The 23882-nt window shown below is 37.5% G+C and overlaps 1 protein-coding gene and 1 long non-coding RNA gene across 4 annotated transcripts; one reads left to right on the top strand and one right to left on the bottom strand.

The window, feature by feature from the left end:
- The first annotated feature begins 1117 nt into the window (after positions 1 to 1117).
- On the top strand, positions 1118 to 9551 carry LOC122023498. 3 transcript variants are annotated; one of them, XR_006123159.1, is made up of 6 exons: positions 1118 to 1471; positions 4624 to 4816; positions 4918 to 5199; positions 6135 to 6207; positions 6284 to 6597; positions 9068 to 9551. It is a non-coding gene; the product is annotated as an uncharacterized LOC122023498 (long non-coding RNA). The 3 variants fall into 3 exon arrangements; XR_006123158.1 differs by having other exon boundaries at positions 9231 to 9551; XR_006123160.1 differs by lacking the exon at positions 9068 to 9551 and having other exon boundaries at positions 1118 to 1484; positions 6284 to 6701.
- Positions 9552 to 9614: 63 nt separating this feature from the next.
- On the bottom strand, positions 9615 to 13187 carry LOC122023497 (indole-3-acetic acid-amido synthetase GH3.17-like). Its single transcript, XM_042581622.1, has 4 exons — positions 12610 to 13187; positions 12438 to 12539; positions 11543 to 12354; positions 9615 to 10727 (listed from the first exon to the last, which is right to left on the bottom strand). The coding sequence occupies exons 1-4, from the start codon at positions 12900 to 12902 to the stop codon at positions 10129 to 10131; spliced, it is 1806 nt and encodes a 601-aa protein (XP_042437556.1). The 5' UTR covers positions 12903 to 13187; the 3' UTR covers positions 9615 to 10128.
- Positions 13188 to 23882: the final 10695 nt, after the last annotated feature.

The following is a 23882-nucleotide window of genomic DNA, read 5'->3' on the forward strand; positions in this document are numbered from 1 at the left end:
CCTTGAACGAGCCGAGTCACCCGCGTGGATCAAGACCGCCTTCAACCTCCGGTTCAAGGCGCCTTGACCTCATCCAAGGCGCCTAACCTCCGTCAAGGCGCCTTGAACTCCATTCAAGGGGCCTCGATCTGCTGCTGGCCTTTTCCTGGCTCGCACCCGAGGCGCCTCAAGCTCCATGGAGGCGCTTCTTTGTGTTTTTGGTACTGCAAGTATGTTAATCCAAAGATACCGCAACACAAAGTTAACACACAATAATAGTATGAATATGAAATCATGATAGTCTCCGGACTGTCCGGGTCTGACTTTGGATTCCCTAGGTCGACCCGACGCCTACTGTTCCCTCTACGGGGAACGCGTCCTCACCTACTCCTCTCAGGAGATTTTACCTGTTGCCAGTACGATCCTCCAGATCGACTGGACTTTTGCTCGGCACTCGATGCTCCTGGACTTTCTGCTGAACATCCGCTTCACCGGCCAGTTCAGACTTTCACCTGGTTCGCGACACCAGGACTTTCCACCTAGGGTTACCACCCCCTAGGACTTTTGCCTGAAGCCATCGACCTGCCAAGACTTTCCACATAGGGTTACCACCCCCTATGACCTAGGGTTACCACCCCCTAGGGTTTTACCTTGCCTAACCGCAGTTAGGACTTTCCTGAAACACTCAGCAAAAGCTGTCAGATGACAAAGCACCTTAACTTTGAATCCTTTGCCATTATCAAAACTTAGGTTCGATCGTCGGATGCTTCCCGCACCAACAATATATGCTGCGATTAGTTTGGAAATAATAAAGAAAAAGTAATAATAAAACAAAGTTATGTTAAACAAAATTAAATAAAAAAACACATGATTAAAAGAAAACTTGTGATTAGTTTGGAAATAATAAAGAAAAGGTAATAATAAAATAAAGTTATGTTAAACAAAATTAACTTGTGATTAGTTTGGAAATAATAAAGAAAAAGTAATAATAAAATAAAGTTATGTTAAATAAAATTAAATTAAAAAAATACATGAGGAAAAGAAAACGTAACTGGATTAAAAAAATCAAGTAAGAAAAATTAAAGTTAAGTAAAAAAAATGCAAGAACCTGCTAAATAAAAAAAACACGGCTAAGTTAAAGAACGCATAGGTTAAAACAACAAATCATCTCCGCCCGAAGCCATCGCCGCTCGAAGCCATCACCACAACAGCTCTTGCCTCTCCACAATAGCTCTCTGCCTCTCTTCACTATCGTCGCCGTCGCCGGACTCCTCTCTACCTCTCGACACTCACTGCCACCAACCGTAGGAATCCTCTCCGCCTCTCTGCACTGACCCATCACCGGCCGCACGACTCCACTCTGCCTCTCCGCACTCGTTGTCGTCTGCCGCAAGACTTCCATATCTCCGTATCATAGGACCACAGCAAGAGTAAGCAAGCCCTTTGCTAACCACTCCACACTCTACATCAAGACAAAAGCTCAAAGCCAAAGGTAACCCTAATCTGTAAGTCCCTAAATTTATTTGGGCGACACTGCTCGACTCTTTCACTTTTGTGAATTGTGTTCGGCTTTGATTGTTGTACACTTACAAAGTATGAGCACTTAGATGCTCATTTTAGAAATGATTTTGGAGTATAGTGTCTCAAATTGTTATTATTATTTTTCTCTTAAACTCTTCCCACAGCATAAATTAATTTTGATTTAACAGAATTGGTTAGGGATGATCAATTCTATAGAGTGCAGTGAAGGAGTTGGATTAATAATTACAATTTCGCATCCTCTTTTTGTGAGCGATTTAAATAAAAGATTTTTTAGTTTCGATTGCTTAATGCTTTGATTTGTCTTGCGATATTTGCGCTCCAAGAGTCATGCCTTTCTTCTTTATAAAATGATCAGGTATTTTACTAGTTTCAATTTACAAGCACGTTATCGATGGTATAATTCAATACCTCCCATTTTCTTATCTTGATGGTATAATTTAACACCTTCCATTTTCTTATCTTGATTTGGAACACGTTAATTAGATTAGAATTAACTGATCTTGTGTGTTACATGCATATATTAATATAATTCTATTAGTTATGCCACCCTTGCTCTACATGAAATGCACATTATTTAGTTCTCACCATTGATATATTTTGTTTGATCTTTTGATACTAGTATATCATTAGAGATAATGATTGATACGGGTAACAAGAATAAATGGACGCAAAAATAATGATTAAATATATTAAACTAAAAAAGAAAAAACAAATTATCAGTCTTTAAAGTGTGTGAATAATACTTTGACATGGCTAGTAAATACTACTATGACACATGATATTTATTTGTTTAAAATATAATGATGTAGGAATCAATTTTTTATATTTAAGTTTTTTATTTATTATGTGGTGTTTTCTTATACATATATTTTGATAAAATCTCATAATTATTTCATACAAATGAAAAAGGTTTATTCACGAGATGGATAAGGAATGGATGCATCTGCCTTCAAGGCTTGTACCCGAGTATGAAGAAGGGGTAAAAAAATTTATTGCGCAAGCTAGGAACTATGCAAAAACACGTGAAGTAATCTTATGTCCTTGCAAGCGTTGTAAAAATAAAAAGTATATGAAATTTGACCAAGTGTACGACCACTTAATTATTAAGGGGTTTGATCCTACTTACACTATTTGGGTCTTCCATGGTGAAACTTATAACTCACAATCTCAAAGTGAAGGTAGTTTAGAAGGAGTTCAGAAAGAGGATGAATGTAGAGAGGCATATAGCTTATAGAAGGATGTTTTTGTGCCAGAAGAAAATGTTAGACATACTATGTCTGAGGCAAAAGATTATGAGTTTGATGATTTATTAAAAGATACAGAAACACCTCTCTTTCCTGGTTGTACAGCTTATACAAAGTTGTTGGCAGTCGCCACACTATATAATTACAAGTCTACTAATGGCCAACAATAGTTTCAATGAGCTCCTTAAGATCTTAGGTGACATGCTTCCAGAAAACAACACACTTCCAGAAACTATTTACACAATGAGAAAATTATTAAAACCTTTTGATTTAGGATACGAGAAAATTCATGCTTGCCCAAATGATTGTTGTCTATTTAGAAAAGAGATTAAAGATTTGAACTCATGTCTAAAGTGTGGTTCCTCAAGATGGAAGATAGACAAAGTCACCACTAAAGTTTGTAAAGGAGTTCCTGAGAAGGTCCTACGATATTTTCCAGTGATACCAAGATTGAAAAGGATGTTTAAATCAAAAGAAAAGACTGAAGAGTTGATTTGGCACTCGAACCACAAAAGTCAAGATCGTATGATGCGTCATCCAGTTGATTCAGTGGCTTGGGATACAATAGATCATAAGTGGCCAGATTTTGCATCAGATCCTAGAAATCTCCGCCTTGGTCTTGCGACAGATGGATTCAATCCTTTTGGTGACCTTAGTTCCAGATATAGTTGTTGGCCAGTTATTTTGGTCAATTATAACTTTCCTCCATTGATGTGCATGACAAGGAAAATCTTATGCTGACATTACTGATTCTAGGTCCAAAGCAACCTAGAAATGATATAGATGTATACTTGGAACCCCTTGTGGAGGATTTAAAGGAGTTGTGGGACACAGGTGTGGAGGCATATGATGCATTTAGCAAGTCAATATTCAACCTGAAGGTTATTTTGATGTGGACAATCCATGATTTTCCAACTTACGGAAATCTAGTTGGATGTGCCACAAAAGGAAAATTTGGTTGCCCAATATGTGGTGAAGACACATGTTCTATGTGGCTTAAGTATAGTAGAAAGTTTGCATACTTAGCCCACAGGAGAAATCTTTCTCCTAATCATCCATTTCGTCAGAAAAAAGCGGTTTAATGGGGAAAAGGATAGTAAAGGGAAACCTAGACTTTTGAATGGATTAGACATTATCAATGCATTGAAAGATATTGAAAATGACTGGGGTAAAAAGAAAAAGGGTGAGACTGTCAACACTTTGAGGAAAACGAGGAAGAAATAGGAGAGTTCAAAAGAGGTACAAAAATCAGTTCAAAGGTGGAAGAAAAAGTCAATTTTTTTCAATTTGCCATATTGGAGTGTAAGTTATTTCTTACTCTATTCATTAGATTTTACAATTTGTTATTTTTTGTTCCTAAATTATATTCTAATATTCCGAACTAACACTATAAAACATATTGATGTTTACCTTTAGGGCCTCTTGCTACGTCATAACTTAGCTGTGATGCATGTTGAAAAGAATGTCTGCGAGAATATCATAGGCACATTGTTAAACTTGAAGACAAAATCCAAAGATAGTGTGGATGCTCGCAAAGATTTGGTACACTTAAAAATTAGACAAGAATTACATCCTCAAGAAAAAAGAGAAAATAAATATCATTTGCCCGCTGCACCGCACACATTGTCTAGAAAAGAAATGGATGTGTTTTGCTCTAGGTTGAAGAAAATAAAGTTATCCGATGTATATAGTTCAAATATTGGTAATTGTGTTTATGTAGAAGAGCGTAAACTTATTGGGCTGTAATATCATGATTATCATATTCTAATGCAACAATTGCTATCAGTAGCATTGAGAAATCTTAGCTTCTACCAAAAGGTCCACGTAATGCTATATTTTTGTTGGGTGCATTTTACAGAATTATGTCAAAGAGTATTAGACCGGAACCATTTAGAACAACTCGAGAAGAATATTGCTGAAATTCTGTGCATGTTGGAAAGGTATTTTCCACCTGCTTTCTTTACCATCTCGGTTCACTCGACAATTCATTTAGCAAGAGAGACTCGTTTGTGTGGGCCAATCCATTTCCGTTGGATGTATCCATTTGAAAGGTAATAAATAATAATTATTCTTTTTGATAATTTTAGTATTATAAAATGATTTAGATTTTATTAGAACACTTCTTTCATTTGAATTTTGCTTTGTGATTTAGATTTATGAAAACGCTAAAAGGGTATGTGAAGAACCGGGCAAGACTAGAAGGATGCATAGCTGAGTGTTACCTTGTAGAAGAACGAATGATATTTTTTAGTGCTTATATAAAAAAGGCTTATAGTATTGGTGTTCGTTTTAATAGGAACGATGATTTGGAAGATGGATTATTAGAAGGTCGCCCAATTTCTAAAGGGAAAGAAAAGATTTTAGAGGACCAAGTGTTGCAAGCTACACATCGATATATATTATTCAATAGTGCAGAAGTTGAACCTTACTTATAGTGAGTGTAGTTAATTTCATATTGTTAGTCTTGATCTATTACATGTCTTATGTATTCTAACATCTCCCTTCAATGATTTTAAATAGGATGCACATTGACGAGCTTAAACAAACAAATCATCATTTCTCAAGTAATGAAACATTGTTACAAAAGAAACATATGGAAACATTTGCCGAATGGTTATCAAAACAGGTTTTTGTTAACTCTTCAGGTCGAATTCAATGGCTAGCACATGGCCCTAGAAAGTACGTTACATCTTATATGGGGTATATTGTAAATGGACATCGGTTCCACACAATTGATGTTGGAAGGTCGACACAAGATAGTGGTGTTTCAATTGAAGCCGATACTATGCTAATGACAATTCACATACAGTAGGAAGATTATCATACTATGGGGTTATTCGAGATATTATTTTGCTAGATTACTATTCTTTTAAAGTGCCTGTTTTTAGATGTGATTGGGCCAATCCTGGAACTGATATCAAAATTAAAGATGGTTTTACATTGGTCAACTTACATAAGGACTAAAAACTTTTGAAAGTGATCCTTTCATTTTAGTATCACAAGCAAAGCAAGTATTCTGTTCTAGGGATAATGATGAATCAATTGGTATGTATTACTAAAAGCGCCGCCTCGAGGTATTCATAACATGAATGTGCTTGAAGAAGATGCTTATACGTCATCAACACCTCTTGATGTGTCCCAACTTGAGATTAACATTAATGAGAAATAATCGTACTCAAGGAATGAGTGTGAGGGAATCGATATGATTGAGACATGATGGACATTTTCAACTATATATTTTATAGTTATTTATTTTGATTGATACATGTTCTTATCAATACTTGCATAACTCTTTATTTAGTGTTTCAATATATTTGTCTGCTTATTTATTTTCAGCAATGCATCATGTCATATTACATGTTTGACCAGGTCATTACATAGCTTTCAAAAGATCAGTAAAATGGTTAAAAAACATAGCAAAGGATCTTTCGTTGAAATTCAGGTGATATTGTATTCTATTTTAAATATTGGTTTATTTTACTAAAGACATTTCAATATATCTTTTTGCTATTTTACAGGAAAATATAACTGGTTATCGAGAATGGACTCTAACAATTAAACCAATTCATCACAAGATTTTCATGGTAAAGAACCAATTGCTGATGAGAAAATTGATAAGAAAAAAAGACGGGGTGCATCAAAGTTGAAAATGGTTAGTGGCCAAGACAAGTGCAAAGAGCTGGAGCGTAATGAGTTTGGACAGCCGATTGGAGATAATTCAGTGAAGTACGCTTCTTTCCTAGGTTGCATGATAAAGGAATTTGTGCCATATACATTAGATGAATGGAGTGATATTGATGAAGTGAAAGATAGGATGTGGAGCTGTCTTCAGGTAATATATTTAATTACTTAATTTTTCATTTCCATTTGTATAACAAAATGTAGACATATTTTTGTGTTATTAAATGTACAGCTGACTTATAAAGTTGAGGATTAGGAAAACCTATTGTAGAACAACAAAATCAATGAAAACCTAAACCTTAATGAGAAAACGACGACTGATACCACTTGTTGGGATTAAATTTTCTTAAACCGCATGAATTCTAGAACATGTATGAACTCGTATAAAGGAAAACAAAATAACAAGGATCTAGTTACGCCAAGTTCTATAGGAGAAAATAAATGCAAAGGTAAGACGATGGATAGCAGAAAAGTCATCGTCTTTATCTACATCATCCACGAACCTAGGAATCCCACGGAGAAGAGAAGTAGCAAGGGTGGCTGGTCTTCCGGAGGAATTAGATTGATGGCTCTGAAGTCTCTTCGCCATGGGGAGCAAAGAGATCTGTTAGAATACCTAATCCAACAGGGATCATGCCTTATATATATAACCTAATCCGCTAGCCCATTAATGATAATGATTCGGGTTAACGTATTCTATACATATAAACCTCCATATCCAATAACTCAAACACTCCATATTAGTTAGATCACCTAACGGGTTTGGTTTTCTTAATGACACAAATTCGCATGCTTACAAATACCGTGTAAGTCCACCAAATAGAGATTAAATCCAACATCTTGGTAATTCTAGCTCTACCTTTTATCTTTTAGGCGTGTGGAGTGTAGACATGTCTTATTGCAATTAGCATAATAAACACCAAGGCAGATTTTCTATTAAATTATTGGTCACGCCTAGTTAGCTGTTAGTTTCAACACCGGTTGATATTGTTCCTTTCTGAATTCTTTTTTCATGCTGACTTGAGATAATACAAAACCTTGCTTAGGTCCATTTTTTGGTTTTCAAATCTAACGAGTTAGTATATCTGGAATATGATACTGATGTCATACATTTAATCTGTGAAATTTATCTACTATGAGCCTAAATAGGGATTCGATATCCAGCAACACAAAATATGTCTGTAAACTGATATATTTTTTATTGGATCGGCCCACTAGGGATTCGATATTGAGTCCTTTAAACCTATTGAATCCTTCTACCTGACTTTCATAATCTACCGAGATTTCTTTTGCCTAACCATAACTAGGACTTTCTTTGCCTAACCACAGTTAGGACTAGTCACTCGATTGACTTCTCACCCTTACCTAGCCACAACTAAGATTTCTTTTGATCAAGCTCCATTAAATATATATGTCGGACATTAAAATTTTAAAAGTCGATTGTACAAACACTTACATGCCATACCTTTGACTTATCAAGCGAGCATTATAGATGATACTGATACGTACGTTCACCTTTGTATAAGTCTTATAGGAAGGCCTCTTTGATGGATTTAAGCACTGCCTGTTAGGGATTGTACCCATTTGATTAGGTTATGCTCATACTTCCTGGTGGTACATTCATTATTGTTTTCTTCAAAGCTATTAAAAGTATTTTTACAGTGACCTTAAAAGCAGAATGGGCAAAAGAGATTGTGTTTTTTGGGGAGAAGATGTAGTTAGGTAAAGATTAAATATGCACTTTTTCCTAGTAATAGTTGAAGTGATCTATCTCTATGTGTATATTGGCACCAGATATCACACATGCCACACGATATTGCTGTATGCTGATACAGTGAATCTTTTTATAATATAAACCATCAGTTCTTGCTTAATGCGTGTTACTTATTCTCTCTGTGTAATTTCAACTTTATCTTGCGTCACCTGCATATATTTCACGCCTTGCTAATTTTTTTTTTCCAACATCCTTTTGAAATTTGAATTGTGGGGATAATAGATAGGATATCAAATTTAAAGAATAAATACAGTGAAATCCATGAAGGTATCGCCACATCTTGATTCTGCATTAAGCCTAACACTTCTTAAGAGTGCTGAATGATGTATGTTTACATAAACTTGAAATAGCTTAAGGAAAAAAATGGTCCTTATCCCACCTTAGCTTGTAGCTATCAAGATGACTTTGGTATCATCTTTAATGATCTTTTCTTTTTTCTCCAGCTTAAAGAAAATGGCTACGCTCAGTTCTTGTTTTACAAAATCTTCTAGGACCTCTAAAACATTCAGCAGCTTTGACTGGATTTGAGTCTTATCTCCACCTAGGATTCAGTTAGGATCCATACGATAGGAGGATGATCATGCTTTTGAGTATTGGGCGGATCTAGGAATCTAGGATGAAGAACTGTTCTGGGTAGATAACTGACGTGGTTACAAGGATTTGTATTCATGCCATGGATTGAATTTGAACAGGATTGACATGCAACACTTTTCTGGATCATTATAGCTTTGCGACGCCCACTTTAATGATAGACTATGTTCTATGTATTCTCATCTAATAATTGTGGCTACCTTCATGTTAATTAAGCAAAAAAGGTTAATAAGCTACCTGCCCTGTCAATGTTTAGGTATGAAAGGCATCTAGCAGCCAATCATACGGGTTCAATGAGATAAAGTTGAGATGTTCAATATGCATGGATGCAGTGGAGGAGATAACCACTACTTGTGGCCACATTTTTTTTTTTTTTTTTTTTTTGCAATAGCTGTATCACCAATGTCATTCATGTACAGCGCAAAAGGCCAACCTGCTGATTCAATCTCTCTCCGAGTCCCAGGAGCAAGTTCCTGACTTTTCAGAGTATGCTAAAATCTTGATTCCTGCTTCGGCTCACTTCATAATCTACCACTCTGACCACCACCTAAGTGAATTGACCATCTTTATTTATTTGCCTTGTTGAGCGAGGAAGTCTCTCCCCAGGCTATATGTGATTTGTTCAAACTTAAAAAATGTAGTAAGATCAGTGTTTAGTCTTGTATTATTGGTAGCTCTCAAGACCATTGTGATATCTTAGTGTATGGAATGATGACTTAATTGTTGTTTGCTTTTGTTAATCTGATTCACCGACTAATGTTGTCATATCCTAGCCGTGTTGTTGGCATCCAGTTTGTGTGGGAAACCTGATCAAGGCAAAAGACAGCAATAATTATGGAGCAATAATTTGACAGAAAATTTGATGGGGGGTTGTTTATCCCTATCCAGGTCAGGTCAGGTCAGGAGAGGCACCCTTGTCCTCCACCTGAAGCCACTAGAAGCCATGGATTGCATCAGGACACACCACTTCCAATCAAATTAACCGCATGAAACCAACACCTCACATCCCATTTAATGTGGTCAGATGTCATGCATGCATGCATGTTAGATTAGGAATCGGCATATCTTCGTCACAGTGATAGGCCCTGCTCTTCTCCAGTAGCCCTGTGTGCTCGTGCGTAAGTTATTATATTCTTATTTAATTTGCAAACAGATGCAAACTTCAAACTAATTTCGACATCATGACGTTGACAAATCGATCAATGGAGATAAACCTGAATCATCAATCCAGCATACTGTTATCACTGAACTGACAGTGGACCAACCGCGAACACCTTCCGTGCATCTTTAGTCACGTACGTCAGAGCAGATCATGCTTCACGAGGAAGAAGAAGGATCACAGGGATCCCAAAAGGGCACCTTACGGCTGAAGAACCTCCCCACCACCACCTCGTCGAGGAGCCGGATGGCCTCCGGCGACTTGATGCACCGCGGCGTCTTGTACTGGTTCACCGACGACCCCCGTGAGACGCAGTAGTCCATGAGCGCGTCGAACGCACCGGCGCGGACCACCCTGATCTCCAGCGGCCCCACGGAGCGGTCCCGGTTCCGACACCGCCGGTAGACGGCGTCGAGGCTGGCCTCGACCGCGGCGCAGCAGTTCTCCATGACGGCCGAGTCGAGCGGGACGCCGTCGTTGTCGGAGCTCCCGACCGTGGTCCGGAGCTCCCAGAAGAGGACGTAGTGGCCGGGGATGGAAGCGCTGTCGGCGTAGCTGCTGTACTCCGTCAGCAGCCACCCTAGCGGCTCGAGCAGGTGCTTGGCACGTGTCACCGCCCGGAGGAGGTCCTCCTCATTGGTCTTGTCGGAGTCGACGCTGAGCACCACGTTGCGCCGGTGCACAAACCTGAATTGCGGAGCAGCGTTCTGGAAACCGGTCACCTTGAGGATGTCGCCCACCCTGTATCTGTACAAACCTATCAACGCCCCCATTCCAATTAAACAACAATTAGTCAAACATGATCACACCATCAATTCATTATTCATTTTCACGATGTTTATATAGTCTATCTCAGCACTGCGATTCAGATAGGAAGCATATCAAATTGCAGACAGAGGATTGAATGCAGGTATATATAAATATATAAATAATAATTAGGCTCATCAGTCTATCTGTTGGACAAGAATAAGTGGACCAAAATCTAGAGAAAGGTCCACGACAAATTAAACGATAAGGAGATTAAGATCTGGCTTAGATTCCACCAGATGATCCAGTGGGACACTTGTCTTCTTCAGCAGCATTGCTTTTTCTTGTAGGACGCAATCTTGTCGTCTTCTTCATAGTCTCAAAACAAAAATGGAGGTAAAAGGGGGAAAATGAAGACAGGACAAAGAAGACGCAATGATCGAATAGGCGTAACAGAAAGATGCCATAAGTCCAGGAGAAAGAGATCTATAATTACTTATTGATTTTTTTAAACTGGAAGACAAAGTTTTGAAATATAAGTTAGAGCTTAATCTGCAACAATGACTGTGATTCTTGCTTAGTCTATGATTTTTTGTTCCAATTACCACTTGATCTCCCCCAAATCAAAGAGATCGAATGAAGTTGTATAAATGGCTAATTATCTAGAAAAAATGACAAATTTTAATAGCATTGTTTATGCTTAATTTGGACATGCAAGATCTAATCACTGAAAATAATGGGAGGAGATCAATTATGTTCCCATTAGATGAACAAGGAGACTAATGGAGTCATGTGGGTGCAAACCTAAGGAAAGCGAAGTCTCACCGGTGAACGTGGTGACAACGAGCTCGTAGTAGCAGCCGACCTCGACGTCCACGAGATCCACCACCTTGAGATCGCAGGTGCATTCGACGTCGGCGTCGGTCCGGTCGTCGACGACCTGCAAGAACTCGAAGTGGGCCATGTTGGGGAGGAGGGTGTAGGAGACGTCGGCCGGCCTGTCGAGAGGCCGGAGGTTGATGCCGAGGTAGCACTCAGAGGAGCCGTACATGGTGGACACCAGCGGGAGGCCGCCGCCGTAGAATTCCAGGAGCGGAATGTACTGCGCCATGGAGCCGGTGACGATGACGTCGACGTACTTGGTCCGGGGCCAGAGCCGCCGCACGATGCCTTCCCATGCCTCCCGGCCGCACTCCGCCTCGATGAGATCGGCGAGCGCAGGGTTCGGCCGCGCTAATACTCGGCTGCTGATGGCCTCGCGGCAGGGCCCGTCGGTGATCCAGTCACTGATTTGACCGGCGCGGATGTTGGCGCACAGCTCGCGCCAGTGCTCCTCCAGGAACTTGACGGTGCGGAGGAAGGCGGAAGCGAAGACTGCGCCGACCCGGAGCACGTCGTTGCGCTGGACCAGGCCGCAGAGCAGCTGGCAGAACATGCTCTGCTTCGAGTCTGAACAGAGGATGGCTTCGTCGGGGCTCGTGTACACATTAAACCTATTGAACGGCCGGTTCCGGAAGTGGCGACTCTTGTAGTAGCTCGTCAGCACCGGCCGAGCCGGTAGCCCCGACGGCGTGTTGATCTCCGGTTTCACGAATAGCAGGTACATGCTCTTCCCCTCCTCCAGCCCCTCCACGTACCTGATCACCTCACCACGCAATTACTCACTCCACTGTTACATTACTTACCCTAATTAAACAAAGATTTAATCGTATAATCTCACCGGTTCATCACGGGGATCAAGATATTGTAGAAGAAGGTTTTCCGGTCGAGTTCCTCCGCCGTCGACGGCATCATCTTCGGCTTCCCGCCTGAAGTCCCTGAGCTGGCAGGCAGAATTCGAAACACAACATCAGCGTGCATGAAACAAACCAAGCGGCCCTGGGCTTGTTTACCTCGTTAGGAGCTCTAAGATGGGCTCTGTGGAGATGATCTGCGAAGGCTCTCCATTGGCAAGACGGTCGATGTAGGGCTTAACTCGATCGTAATCCACCACGGGGACCTGCTTCTTGAACTGCTCGCTGCTGCTCCGGCCACGGAGGAACCCCTGTAGGTACTCCGTCCCCGAGTTCCTCTCCAAGATCTCCTGCAGCACCTCCTCCTGGATTCGGCCAGCATTGCAGGTGAGCTCTTCTATGAGCCGCATGCTGCCTTCCAAGTCATTGGGATCGCAACTGAGCACCACCATCGATCTGCCTCTTCAAAACAACAACAACAACAATAACAAGGTGGAGGAATTCAGTTCAAATAGAAACAATAGCCATGCCGTTAAGCTGAGGAGGGATCGAAGGTGTTGGGATCATATATATATATATAAAGATCCTCCCCCCACGCCCCCTCTCACACTCATGGGACTTGTCTGTGGAGTTGGGGTTTCTACTTCTTGGTGGCTTCTGAGGCGAGGATCAGGGGGAGGAGGAATAAACAAGCGTAAATTGGATTGGAATTTTCGGAATTGGTGCACTTACAACAGTTTTATTGGAAAGAGCATTATATGTAGGGGGAGAGAAGAGGTTGTGAAGGTCCTACAACATGTGCTCATGTCTGTTAACATGCATTCTGTTTTGTTTTGGGTCAAACTCATTATATGTATATGAAAAATACAGTGTTCTACGGTCACTAACAAGTGATTGAATCAGGCTGCTAAGTACTTATTTTTCACGTTGTTGTACCTTAGCTCAAAACAAGTACCAAATCACTTTGGCAGACTGTTTTTGGGTTCACGACCCTTAGCTCTGGAGTTTTGGGAATGGATTGAGACATGCACTTCTGGTTCAATTGATGTAGTCCTACTGTTTTACCTGAGCACATAAATACAACTCGTATACTGCTACTGTTTTACCGGTCATGAACTAATGCTGTAGTCTGGAGCTTCCAGGCGTACCCTCTAGAAATGTGTCATTTAGATAGAGCTAGCATTATTGACTTCTAAACTAAGATTTGGAAGGACAAGATACATCCAAATTGAGCTTGATTAAGCATTAGTACTAATTAGGTAGAATATTCTTCTCGTGTTCGCTCTAGCTCTTCTGCCGGTCTCTATGAGTAAGGCAGAAGAATGCAGAGCAAAATCTGAAGAAAAGAATTAGTTGTATCTATCTAACATCCTTAGATACTTAAGCCAATTTGTACTGAAATTTTAAGATTCTACTCTATAATGTGGGAAGAAGTACGCATATATGCTTCCTTGTACAGTATTCATTATGCAGAATATGGATAATAGAACCAAATTCTTGGTTTGTGATCTGTTGGATTCTTTGCACCAGGGTCATAAAAAAAACAAAGATCTGAGTGTATGTCTTTTATGGGAACACAGGATACTTGGAAAGGGCAGGAGAAGAGCAGGAAAACCAGGGAGGGAGAGAGCAGCACCCGATCGCTTCGTCAACGCTAACCATAATTATATGTATTTAATGCTCTAAGTCCATAGGAAGTTTCAGCTTCACTGTGCTCGTGAGATTTCCATGCAACGATGACTATGGAAGCAACCAAGTGAGCGTTTACTAGAATCAAGTTACAGAGCCCGACAAATTAAAGAAGACTCTTTAGCACTTATGGCACGCATATAGACACACATGAAGTCACTCAAGCTGGCTGTAATTGTTGCCTCGCCGCCGGCAAAGTCCCAAGAAAAGTGCACAAGAGTTACGCATAGGATTCCTCGCAGGAAGACCTACTTTGTCCCTAATAATAGCTGGTCAAAAGCCTCAAAATCTTACCCTACCACACATTTATGAGCAGGTGACAGCAAAATTCGTACATATATAGCTACGAGAGGAAAGGAAGTAGTTTCTTTAGCTCCGAGTGAAATATAAAAGATATAGTAGAATGATCACCATTCAGTATTTAGTCATGAATGTTCCCTTCTCAATTCCCATGCACGTTGCACGCTAAGAGATACATCAGTAAGATTCGAGTGAAGATGCAACAACCGGTTTCCTGGATGGTTCTCATGATGGTTAAAAAGCTTGGTTTTAGGAGCCCTGATTAGGACCACAGCATCCAGTAATGGTTAAGCAGCTTTGAACATCTTGTCCTCAGGACCACGAGGCATTTGGGAGATCCATGACCTCCAATGCTTCCTTAAGGGGTACATGGTCACTTCTATTAGCTTAATTCAAGTGAAAATTGTAACAAAACTTCGAATCGATAGCTTAACATTGTGTGCTCCGATCCACATGCAGTCAGGGAAACAAAATCTAGGTCAGCAGATCCAAGAAGTGGTCTTCAACACTTAAAGAAAGCACCAGCTTGATGAGGGAACATGCCACATGAACGAGGGTGGGTGGTATTTGTGCGAGTAGTATGTCGAATCGAAGTAATCCGGTCAGAAGGATCACCACCGGTGGATTTGATAAGCTTGCTTTGCAGCAATCTTTCTCCAAGGAGGAGCACATGATGCACTTCAGGCCATGCACATGGAACCTGCAGAGTTATCAGTATCTGATGTTATTTAATGAGCTATTGCTGATGTGATAGGTTTGTTTTGATTAGAAGCTGAAGCTCCATCTCGTGAAAACCTCTGGATCACTTGTGTGCTCATTGAATTCAAGTCTGCAAAGTTTGCCACATCTTGAGTATGGATTTTTTTGACAATCAGAATGTGAAATTGTCACAACATCTCATTATTCAGCTGTTTAACTGAGAAAATTGTACATAGGCGTAGTACTTTACTGCAATTGAATTATGCACAGTAGAAATCATAAAACTGAATCTTTGACTACTACTGCTGCTGCTGATTCTCTAAAATGAGTGGAAAAAAATAAAGTGTTCATTTTTTTATTTCATTTAAATTTTGAGCCTCATGCATGGTTGTCGACTTTTTCTTGTCAATCATCACTGGACCTACCACATTACAGATGAGGTTCTCCATGATCCACAACACCATGCATCAAACAAAAAATTGATTGATGGTACTTAACAGTGCATCTAATTTATTATTTATTGTGCGCACACGGATGGGCGAGTGAACAGCTGTACATGCACTCATCATTTGGGAGACCATTTTTCATGTGTTCATTTCCTTTCTTGCATATCTGTTCTCATGAATACGGCCTGTCTAGTCGAATGCAAATACACAAGGAAACTGGGAGTTCATTCACAAAGGAGTTTTTTTTTTATCATGAGAACTTTTGTGGGGAACTAAAAAGACTAAAGAGGTGTTTGATTTAAGGGAATAGGAGTAGGAAATGGGAATGAGAATCATTGAATGTCATTGTTAATGTTTGGATTATAGAAATAGGAATATAAATAAGGGAATGAATCCTTCAAATTGGGTAATAACTCATTCCCATGTACCTCCCCTTCAATGAGTCATTACCCTATTTTCATCAATCAAAATATTCTCTTATTCTAAAAATATCCTTGACTTAAAACTGAAATTTTCTCCCTTAATATCAAATATCAAAATTTATTTATTTATTTTTTCTTCATATCACTTCTTTCTCCTTGTTCTCTCTCATCATTTTATCACACACTTTCCCTCTCCTATCACACTCTCTTTCCTCTTTTTTCTCATTACACTTTCTCTCTCATCATACTTTCTCTCTCCTCAATCTCTTCCATCACACTCTCTTCCTTCTTTTTTTCATCATACTTTCTCTCTCATCATACTTTCTCTCTCTTCAATTTCTCCCATCACACTCTCTTTTCTCTTTTTTTTCTCATCACACTTTCGCTCTCATCACACTTTCTCTCTCCTCAATCTCTCTTGTCACATTCCCTCCTTTTTTTTCCTCAACACACTTTCTCTCTCATCATACTTTCTCTCTTCTCAATCTCTCCCATCACACTCATTGTTCTCTTTTTTTCTCATCACACTTTCTCTCTCATCATACTTTCTCTCTCCTCAATCTCTCTCATCACACACTCTCTCTCCCCTTATTTTTTCTCATTACATTTTCTATCTCTTCATCCTCTCCCATCATAATTTCTCTCACATCATATTTTATCTCTCATCTTCTCTCATCATGTTCTCTTCTATCACACTCTCTTTTCTCATTTTCTCTCATCACACTTTCTCTCTCTTCATTCTTTCTCATCACACTTTCTCTCTTATTATACTTTCTCTCTCATCATTTTCTTTCATCATATTTTTCTCTCACATTCATCTTTCTCTCACATCTAATTTTTTTTCTCTTATTTTCCTTTAAGGGTAAAAAAGAAAATATTGATTTATTCCGATAGAAAGTATGCAACTAATCAAACATTGCTTTTAAGAATAATATCTATGTTCATACCCATTCTCATTCCACAATACAATGATTCCCATTCCGATTCTCATTCTCATGCTCATACCAAACGCCCTCTAAATAATGATTAGTGAAAGAAGAGGGATTACACTTGATTCTTTTCTTGATTTGTAGGGTGATGGTGCATTTTCCTTTTGCTCCTACTACGAACAATATATGTTATTGGGAGGCCACTAAGTCCATTTCAAATCTTACATATAAAACCTGGTAATGGAGGGTTATTAAGTTGTTTTGGAAAATACCTTAGTAGATGTCTACTACCTAAGATTGACATGGGGGTGATGTCGTCGAGATGACAGGGGTGACATGTTTAGGACTTGGTCAACACAGATGTCATCAGTAAAATGAAGTTCAATTAACATGTTTTCTTAGGAAATATCTTGATGAACCTTTAGTGTGCAAATTTTAGATTTAAGAACTTCTTGCTTCTTGAAAATCCTATTGAGTCTATTCCAGGTCTCAAAATGTAGATAGTGGAGAATCATCTAAGTGTTTCTTCCAAAGGAGGAGAGGGAGAAATAAATGGAAGAAGGGGAAAAGAGAAGGGTGAGAAAAGAGAGATGAAAATTAGGAAGAAGAGAACGACCATAAAAATAAAGAGAGTGATGAGAAGAGAGGAGAGGAATAAGAAGAGAAATAGGGGAGAAATGATGGAGAAGGATGAGAAAAGATATGAGGAAGGGGAAAATCCTATGAAGTTGAAGTAAATAAATTGACAAGTACAAGGACGATGAAAAACAAAGGGAGATGAATGAAGAACAAATAGAATGGGCAAAAGAAAGATGGGAAGGAAAAGATGAAAAAAATTGAGGACATTGTAGAAACATTTAAGATGAGAAGATGAGGATGAAAATAAAGAAGAGAAATTGGCGATGGGAAAATCCTATAAAGTTGAAGAAAATAAATTGAGAAGTAGGAGGACGATGGAAAAAAAAGCTGGAGATGAAGAACAAATAGAAGAAAAAAAAAGAAAGTTGGGAAGGAAATTAAAAGATGCAAAAAAAAAAAGGACATTGTAGAAACATTTAAGAAGAGAAAAGGAGGATGAAAATAAAGAAGAGGGCTAGAGGTGCCTCTTGTATAATATACTTCACTTCAAATTAATTTGTATTTTTGATAATGATCATGGCGAGCATGCAATTTTCATTGGATATGAACATTTCTTCAATTTGAGATATAATAACGTGGCTATACAGGCCTTGGAATTAGACATATCATGGGACATGTTCATTGGTATTCCTTCTTCACAAACTTGATAATATTGTATTACAAGAACCTCTTACATTGTTTTTTTCATTCGTTCAAAAGTATTATTCTCTTGGACATGATGAATAGTCATTTTGATATAGTTTTCTTCACAAACTTGATAATATTGCATTACAAGAACCTCTTACATTTTGTTTTTTCATTCGTTCAAAAGTATTGTTCTCTTGGACATAATGAATAGTCATTTAGATATAGTTTATGACACCTACGCTACATATTGAACATTGGGCTCGTTGGGTTGTGTTTTAGGCTCAGCCTATATTGCAAGCCTAACTGTTCTGCCCATTAATATAAAAAGTACACCAAGCGGAGCATGAGCAACCCTCTTCACATGGTATTGTTCATCCATATTTTAACCGAACCAATAAACATAAAAGAGTTTTGACATACTGCACCCTTTTTTATATGCATCATTACTACACGATTGAGAGTCGGGGTGACCGGAAATGACTTGGGCGCCCAGACTTTAACTCACTTGGGGTGCTCATATCACTTCCGAGGTCCAACTCACTCAGTCATGCAGCACAGGTACAAAAGTGAGTTAGCATAGAATTCCTATTATTTAATTATATTGTCCAATTTATTCGTCCAAAAAGGGCATGTCCGTGAGAATAAAGAAGGAGATTATCCATAACGAACGCATGGATTTAATTTGTGACCATTGAAGAGCTATTCAATTTTTTTGCAACTGCTCTTCTGACGGCAAGCACAAATCTTGCAACGGCGAGTACGAAGAACGGGATTTATCCTTATAAATAACTGTAAGTATTTACAATAAAAAAAAAATGCATGTTCTATTGGCGATCACAACGCATGTTAAAGTTAAAATGATATTGCGCACATTGAAAAATTTCTATTCGTTCATAAAGAATCATTTCATTGCATAAAAATAATAAAAAAAGAAAAAAACTGAACTTCTCACTCCCCTGTTTGATGTCGGAGAAATTGCCGACGAAATTTGTCTCCATCGCATTCTGTCTCCATCACGTTTGCGATCGTTGCCAGGTAATTAGATCAGGATTGTGTCATGATCTATCGCAATTGTCGAGAGCTCCGATCAGTGGCCACTTCCATGGAGTTCGCCTCCATTTTCTTTGAGCATGAGGCAGTTAATAAGGACGGCTCAAGGGTTGGCGGCGAAGGAGAACGAAGCACAGACGAAACATGTTTTTATCTGATGCATGTAAAAACATTTCATGATTTCTTAATTAAATTTGATGCATGCATTGGTTAGCATAAACCATTAACCATTGAGATGTTGATTCATTTAATGTTATCTCATGTCTCAATTAATTGGTTAAGTTTAAATATTTTGGTCGGATTTAAATTAGATCTGGTTCACTGAACCAGACCAATCATGCTGATTTAATTAGATCAATTTTTATCTAATTAGATCCTAATTTAGTTTGAATCATTAGTTGGTTTAACTATATCAATTAGATCTAAATCATAATCAATTTAGGATAGTTAGGTTAATTAAAATGAGTCTAGGCTAATTATAAAATTGGCCAGTTTAATTTATTAGATTGGATCTTTCCAAATTTGATCGAATGTGTTAGATTCGTTCTAATAGCCAGAATTGACCAAATTGGCAAGAATAGCTAACGGGTCAAAATTAATTAAATGGGCTTAGGCTTAAATAAGAACAACCTAGGTTATATATTCATATCTAATTAGATTAGTTATAACAAGGATAATGGATAAATTTCAGGATCCAATTTCCCAATCGACTGGTCCAGTGTGGCAGTTCACTGGAGTTCCTCGAATAAAGAAAATTAGTTTTTTCTTTGCTTATGGATTCTGCATATTTTTCTATGCATATGTGTGAATTGAATAAACCAATTTTGTTACCGGCTTGTCGGTTTTATATTGACATTATTCTTTTTCAATTTCAGATACCTCGGATGATATACATGATGACTCATCGTGATGTATGTCGGAATGAGCTACGGGAGGAGATTTAGGAGATTGAGTATAACTCATTTCATAGAGTCAATGACATATTGGACGACTTGATCAGTTGTTCTGGAAACTCGAACAGAAAGAGTTCCCAATCTTGGATAATTAAAGGATCTGAGCTTTGATTCGTTCATTGCGGGGGAATCCAAAGGTGATAGCACACCATATATAGGGCTCTCCGAAGGGAGAATCTTATAAGCACAATTGTGTGTGGAACTACTTCATCATGAGTTTCTTAAGGAGGAACCTGAAGAATCTGAGGAGGATCTTGAAGAATCTAAGGAAGATCAGAGAAATATCCTAAAGAATTAGGAGGAGCTAGAGGAGGGTCTTGAAAAATCTGAAGAAGAAATTCGGATTAAGGAGTGACCTGATATCTGGCGGGAAATTTGGCTCTCATGGTTTTGCTCTTGGGCTCTACCCAAAAGGCATCATACTAATGGAGATATCTTTCTCTTATAAACCCATGATCTTTCCCATGTGTTTTCAATGTGGGACTATGTTTGCAACCTTGCAACCCCAACAATCCCCCCCTCAAACAAAGGACCACAGGCTTCCCACGTCCGATCCCTCGGTCCACCCGACCTACTAGGACTTCCTGCCCGGTGTCTGGTCCTCTTGATCCGAACATAGGAGCCCCCACTTCCTTTGTTCGAGGTCAATATTGTACCCACATGACTCAATTAGACCATAGCTCTTGTGCACAGTCGGCGGTTAAACCTTCTGGCAGTCCGGGCTCTGATACTAATTGATAGGATCGAAAAGAATTTAGATATCTCCACAATGGTATGATATTGTCCACTTTGGGCCTAAGCCCTCATGGTTTTGCTCTTGGGCTCTACCCAAAAGGCCTCATACCAATGGAGATATCTTTCTCTTATAAACTTATAATCTTTCCCATGTGTTTTCAATGTGGGACTATGTTTGCAACCTTGCAACCCCAACAGGGAAGACCTGGAGGACCAAGGTAGAGTCAAGCGATTCTGCATGATAAGTAAAGTGAGTTATTGGAGGAGAGTGTTATATTGAGGACGAGTCTCAATTAAGGGACTTTAGGCACAAGTCCAATTTAGGTCTATTTTATAAATCTAAATTGAGACTGTAATTAGATCTTGATATCGGAAAGACAGGGCAAATTAATACTACTATTTTATTATTGTGCTAACTCTGTTTTGCATGTTACACTTTGCTTTTGGACTAAAATATTTTTTTAGGAGTTAGAAAGCAAAATCAGCCTTGATGAACAGTTTAAGGCCCTTTTGTGCGATTGAAGGTGCCCTGGAACAAGGCGCTAGAAGGCCCCTTGGATAGCCTTGAAGGTGCCTTCGGTTGGATAACACAGAATACCTCGACGACTCGGATACCCTTTCAGGTAAATTTTCCTTCACCTCAATTTTTGCTCGAAATTGGTGTCACACCAATTGAGTGTCCTTATTTCTTTATCTCCTTTACAACTTACCCTAAGACATAGTCTTGGAATTTTTGTAAGTTATTTTTAGTGTTGAAAAATGGTGAACAAAGAAATGCTCAGGCAAAATGTCAACAAACCACCATCATACGATCAAGAAGACTTTAACTACTAGAGACGAGGAATGAGTACTTCTTGGAAAACAAAAATATTAACTATTTGATGATATTGAAAAAGACTTCTTGGGACTCAAAGTTGAACAAAAAGGTAACTGAATTAATTTGTACTATTTTATGTAATAATGTATTATGCATATTAGAAAAGTTCGAGAATGCATGCGAGCTTTAGACCCAATTAATCAAGCTTCACGAGGAGTCGTTGAAGTTAGAGGATCAAGTCAAAAGCAAATCCAAAATCGAGTGCAACCTAATAGAGAAGTCTACAGAATTAAGGGTTACGTTTAAGATTAATTTAATTTACCAAAATACCCCTATCAGTAGTGATTTAAATAATCTGCATGCTAATTTAGTTAATTATGAAATTATCCCTAGTACATGATTTGCATAATTCAAATTTGATTAAAAATTTAGAATTAACAAATAATCTAGATTTTGGTCAAGCCAATCAATATTTTGATCAAATCAACATCAACCTTAACTTGATCAAATAAAACATTGACCAAATCAATTCAAATAATTTAACATATTCAAAATTAAATAAATTAATTAATAAAAAACTAATTTAATTAATTCACAAAATATAAATTTGAATTTAAATAAATTAATTAATAAAAATCTTTTAAATTCCAATAATAATAAAAATTTAAATTTAAATACATCTAAAAATTTAAATAATAATTTAAACTTAAATAGATCTGAAAATTCAAATGATAAAATTAATAAATTTTTTAATAAAATATTTGATAATCTAGATAATGTCAATTTAGGAATTTCTATCTAAAATAAAAATAATTTAATAAATAAGAATTTAAATCATAAGGATAAATCTATGGATAAAACTAATTTGATAAAATCAAAACTAAATCATATTAATTCAAAATTAAAATTTAATAAAAAATTTAACACATACAATTTAATTAATTCAAAATTAAAAATTAATAAAAATTTAATCAATCTTTTAGAGAAAGATAACTTAATCCATTTTAAGATTTTAAAATAAAAAATTAATAAAAAGCTAAATATTAAAGACTATCTTTTAAAGAAAAGTAATTTACCAAAAGACGCGTTTAGAAATTTAAATTGTCCAAAAGATGTATGTTATTTTGGTATTTAGCAAATGATTCACTTTTCAAGTGTACTTCCGATTTTACCCTCCTGACAAATCTAAGGGGCGTTTGGTTTACATTTTTCATGTTGTTCTCTATTTTCATTTTTGAGAAAATGGAAAACGCGTTTGGTTTGCATTTTCCATGTTCATTTTTAAGAAAAAAGAGAAAGCATTTTTTAAAAAAATAAAAAACACGGAAAAGCTATTTTTTTGAAAAATGAGAAAATACGATTTTCTGGAAAATAAAATTAAAATGCAAACAAACCAAACACACCCTAATTTTTTCTATCATTTTTCTTTTCTCTCTTTTCTCTTTCCTATCTCATCTCTATCTCTACTATGCATGCAGCTTCTCTTATTTTTTTCCTTTCCTCTCTTTTCACTTTTTTTATATGCATGTGTAAACGTAAGCTTGATATGCAAATCATATCAAGTCTATGACATTGAAGGTTTAGTTAATTTTTTGATAATATTTTAATATATTTAGAGAAGTCAAAATTAACCATGAATAGTATATTTGAACTCCTTGTAATCTTATAAATTCATAGGAACTGAAATAAGTACAATCAAAGCTCTCTAGGTCCATTAGTATATTTCGGTCAAAATCCATTGATGAACCTAGAGATCTCATATTGTACCTATTTTAGTTTCTGTGGATTTCTGAGATTGCAAAGAGTTCAAATATGTTATCCATTGTTTATTTTGATTTATCGGAGGTATTAAAATGTAATAAGAAAGAATCGATAAAAATTTCTATATTGAGCCGGAAATGATACATATCAGGCCAAACATGAAGATTATTCCTTAAAATAATATGAAAGTCAATAAGATATTAGAAAATTAGTAAACCTTAAAAAAAACTAAGGTAATAAAAATAATAACTATGAAATTAAGATAAAATATAATAAAAATTAAATTTAATTAAGAAGGATGAAAGGTATGCAAATTTTAAATGAATTCCTAAAATTTATGTTATTTAGACTTACTACGGGTATTG

Source organism: Zingiber officinale, chromosome 9B, assembly GCF_018446385.1.
Source record: "Zingiber officinale cultivar Zhangliang chromosome 9B, Zo_v1.1, whole genome shotgun sequence".
NCBI lineage: Eukaryota > Viridiplantae > Streptophyta > Magnoliopsida > Zingiberales > Zingiberaceae > Zingiber > Zingiber officinale.

Excerpts from the sequence above, each read along its gene's own strand:
- LOC122023497 (XM_042581622.1), bottom strand. The coding sequence starts at position 12,902 with ATGGTGGTGCTCAGTTGCGATCCCAATGACTTGGAAGGCAGCATGCGG. Across the intron at positions 12,540-12,609 it reads ATCTTAGAGCTCCTAACGAG|CTCAGGGACTTCAGGCGGGA; the intron begins GTAAACAAGCCC and ends TCTGCCTGCCAG. Across the intron at positions 12,355-12,437 it reads TTGATCCCCGTGATGAACCG|GTACGTGGAGGGGCTGGAGG; the intron begins GTGAGATTATAC and ends TGAGGTGATCAG.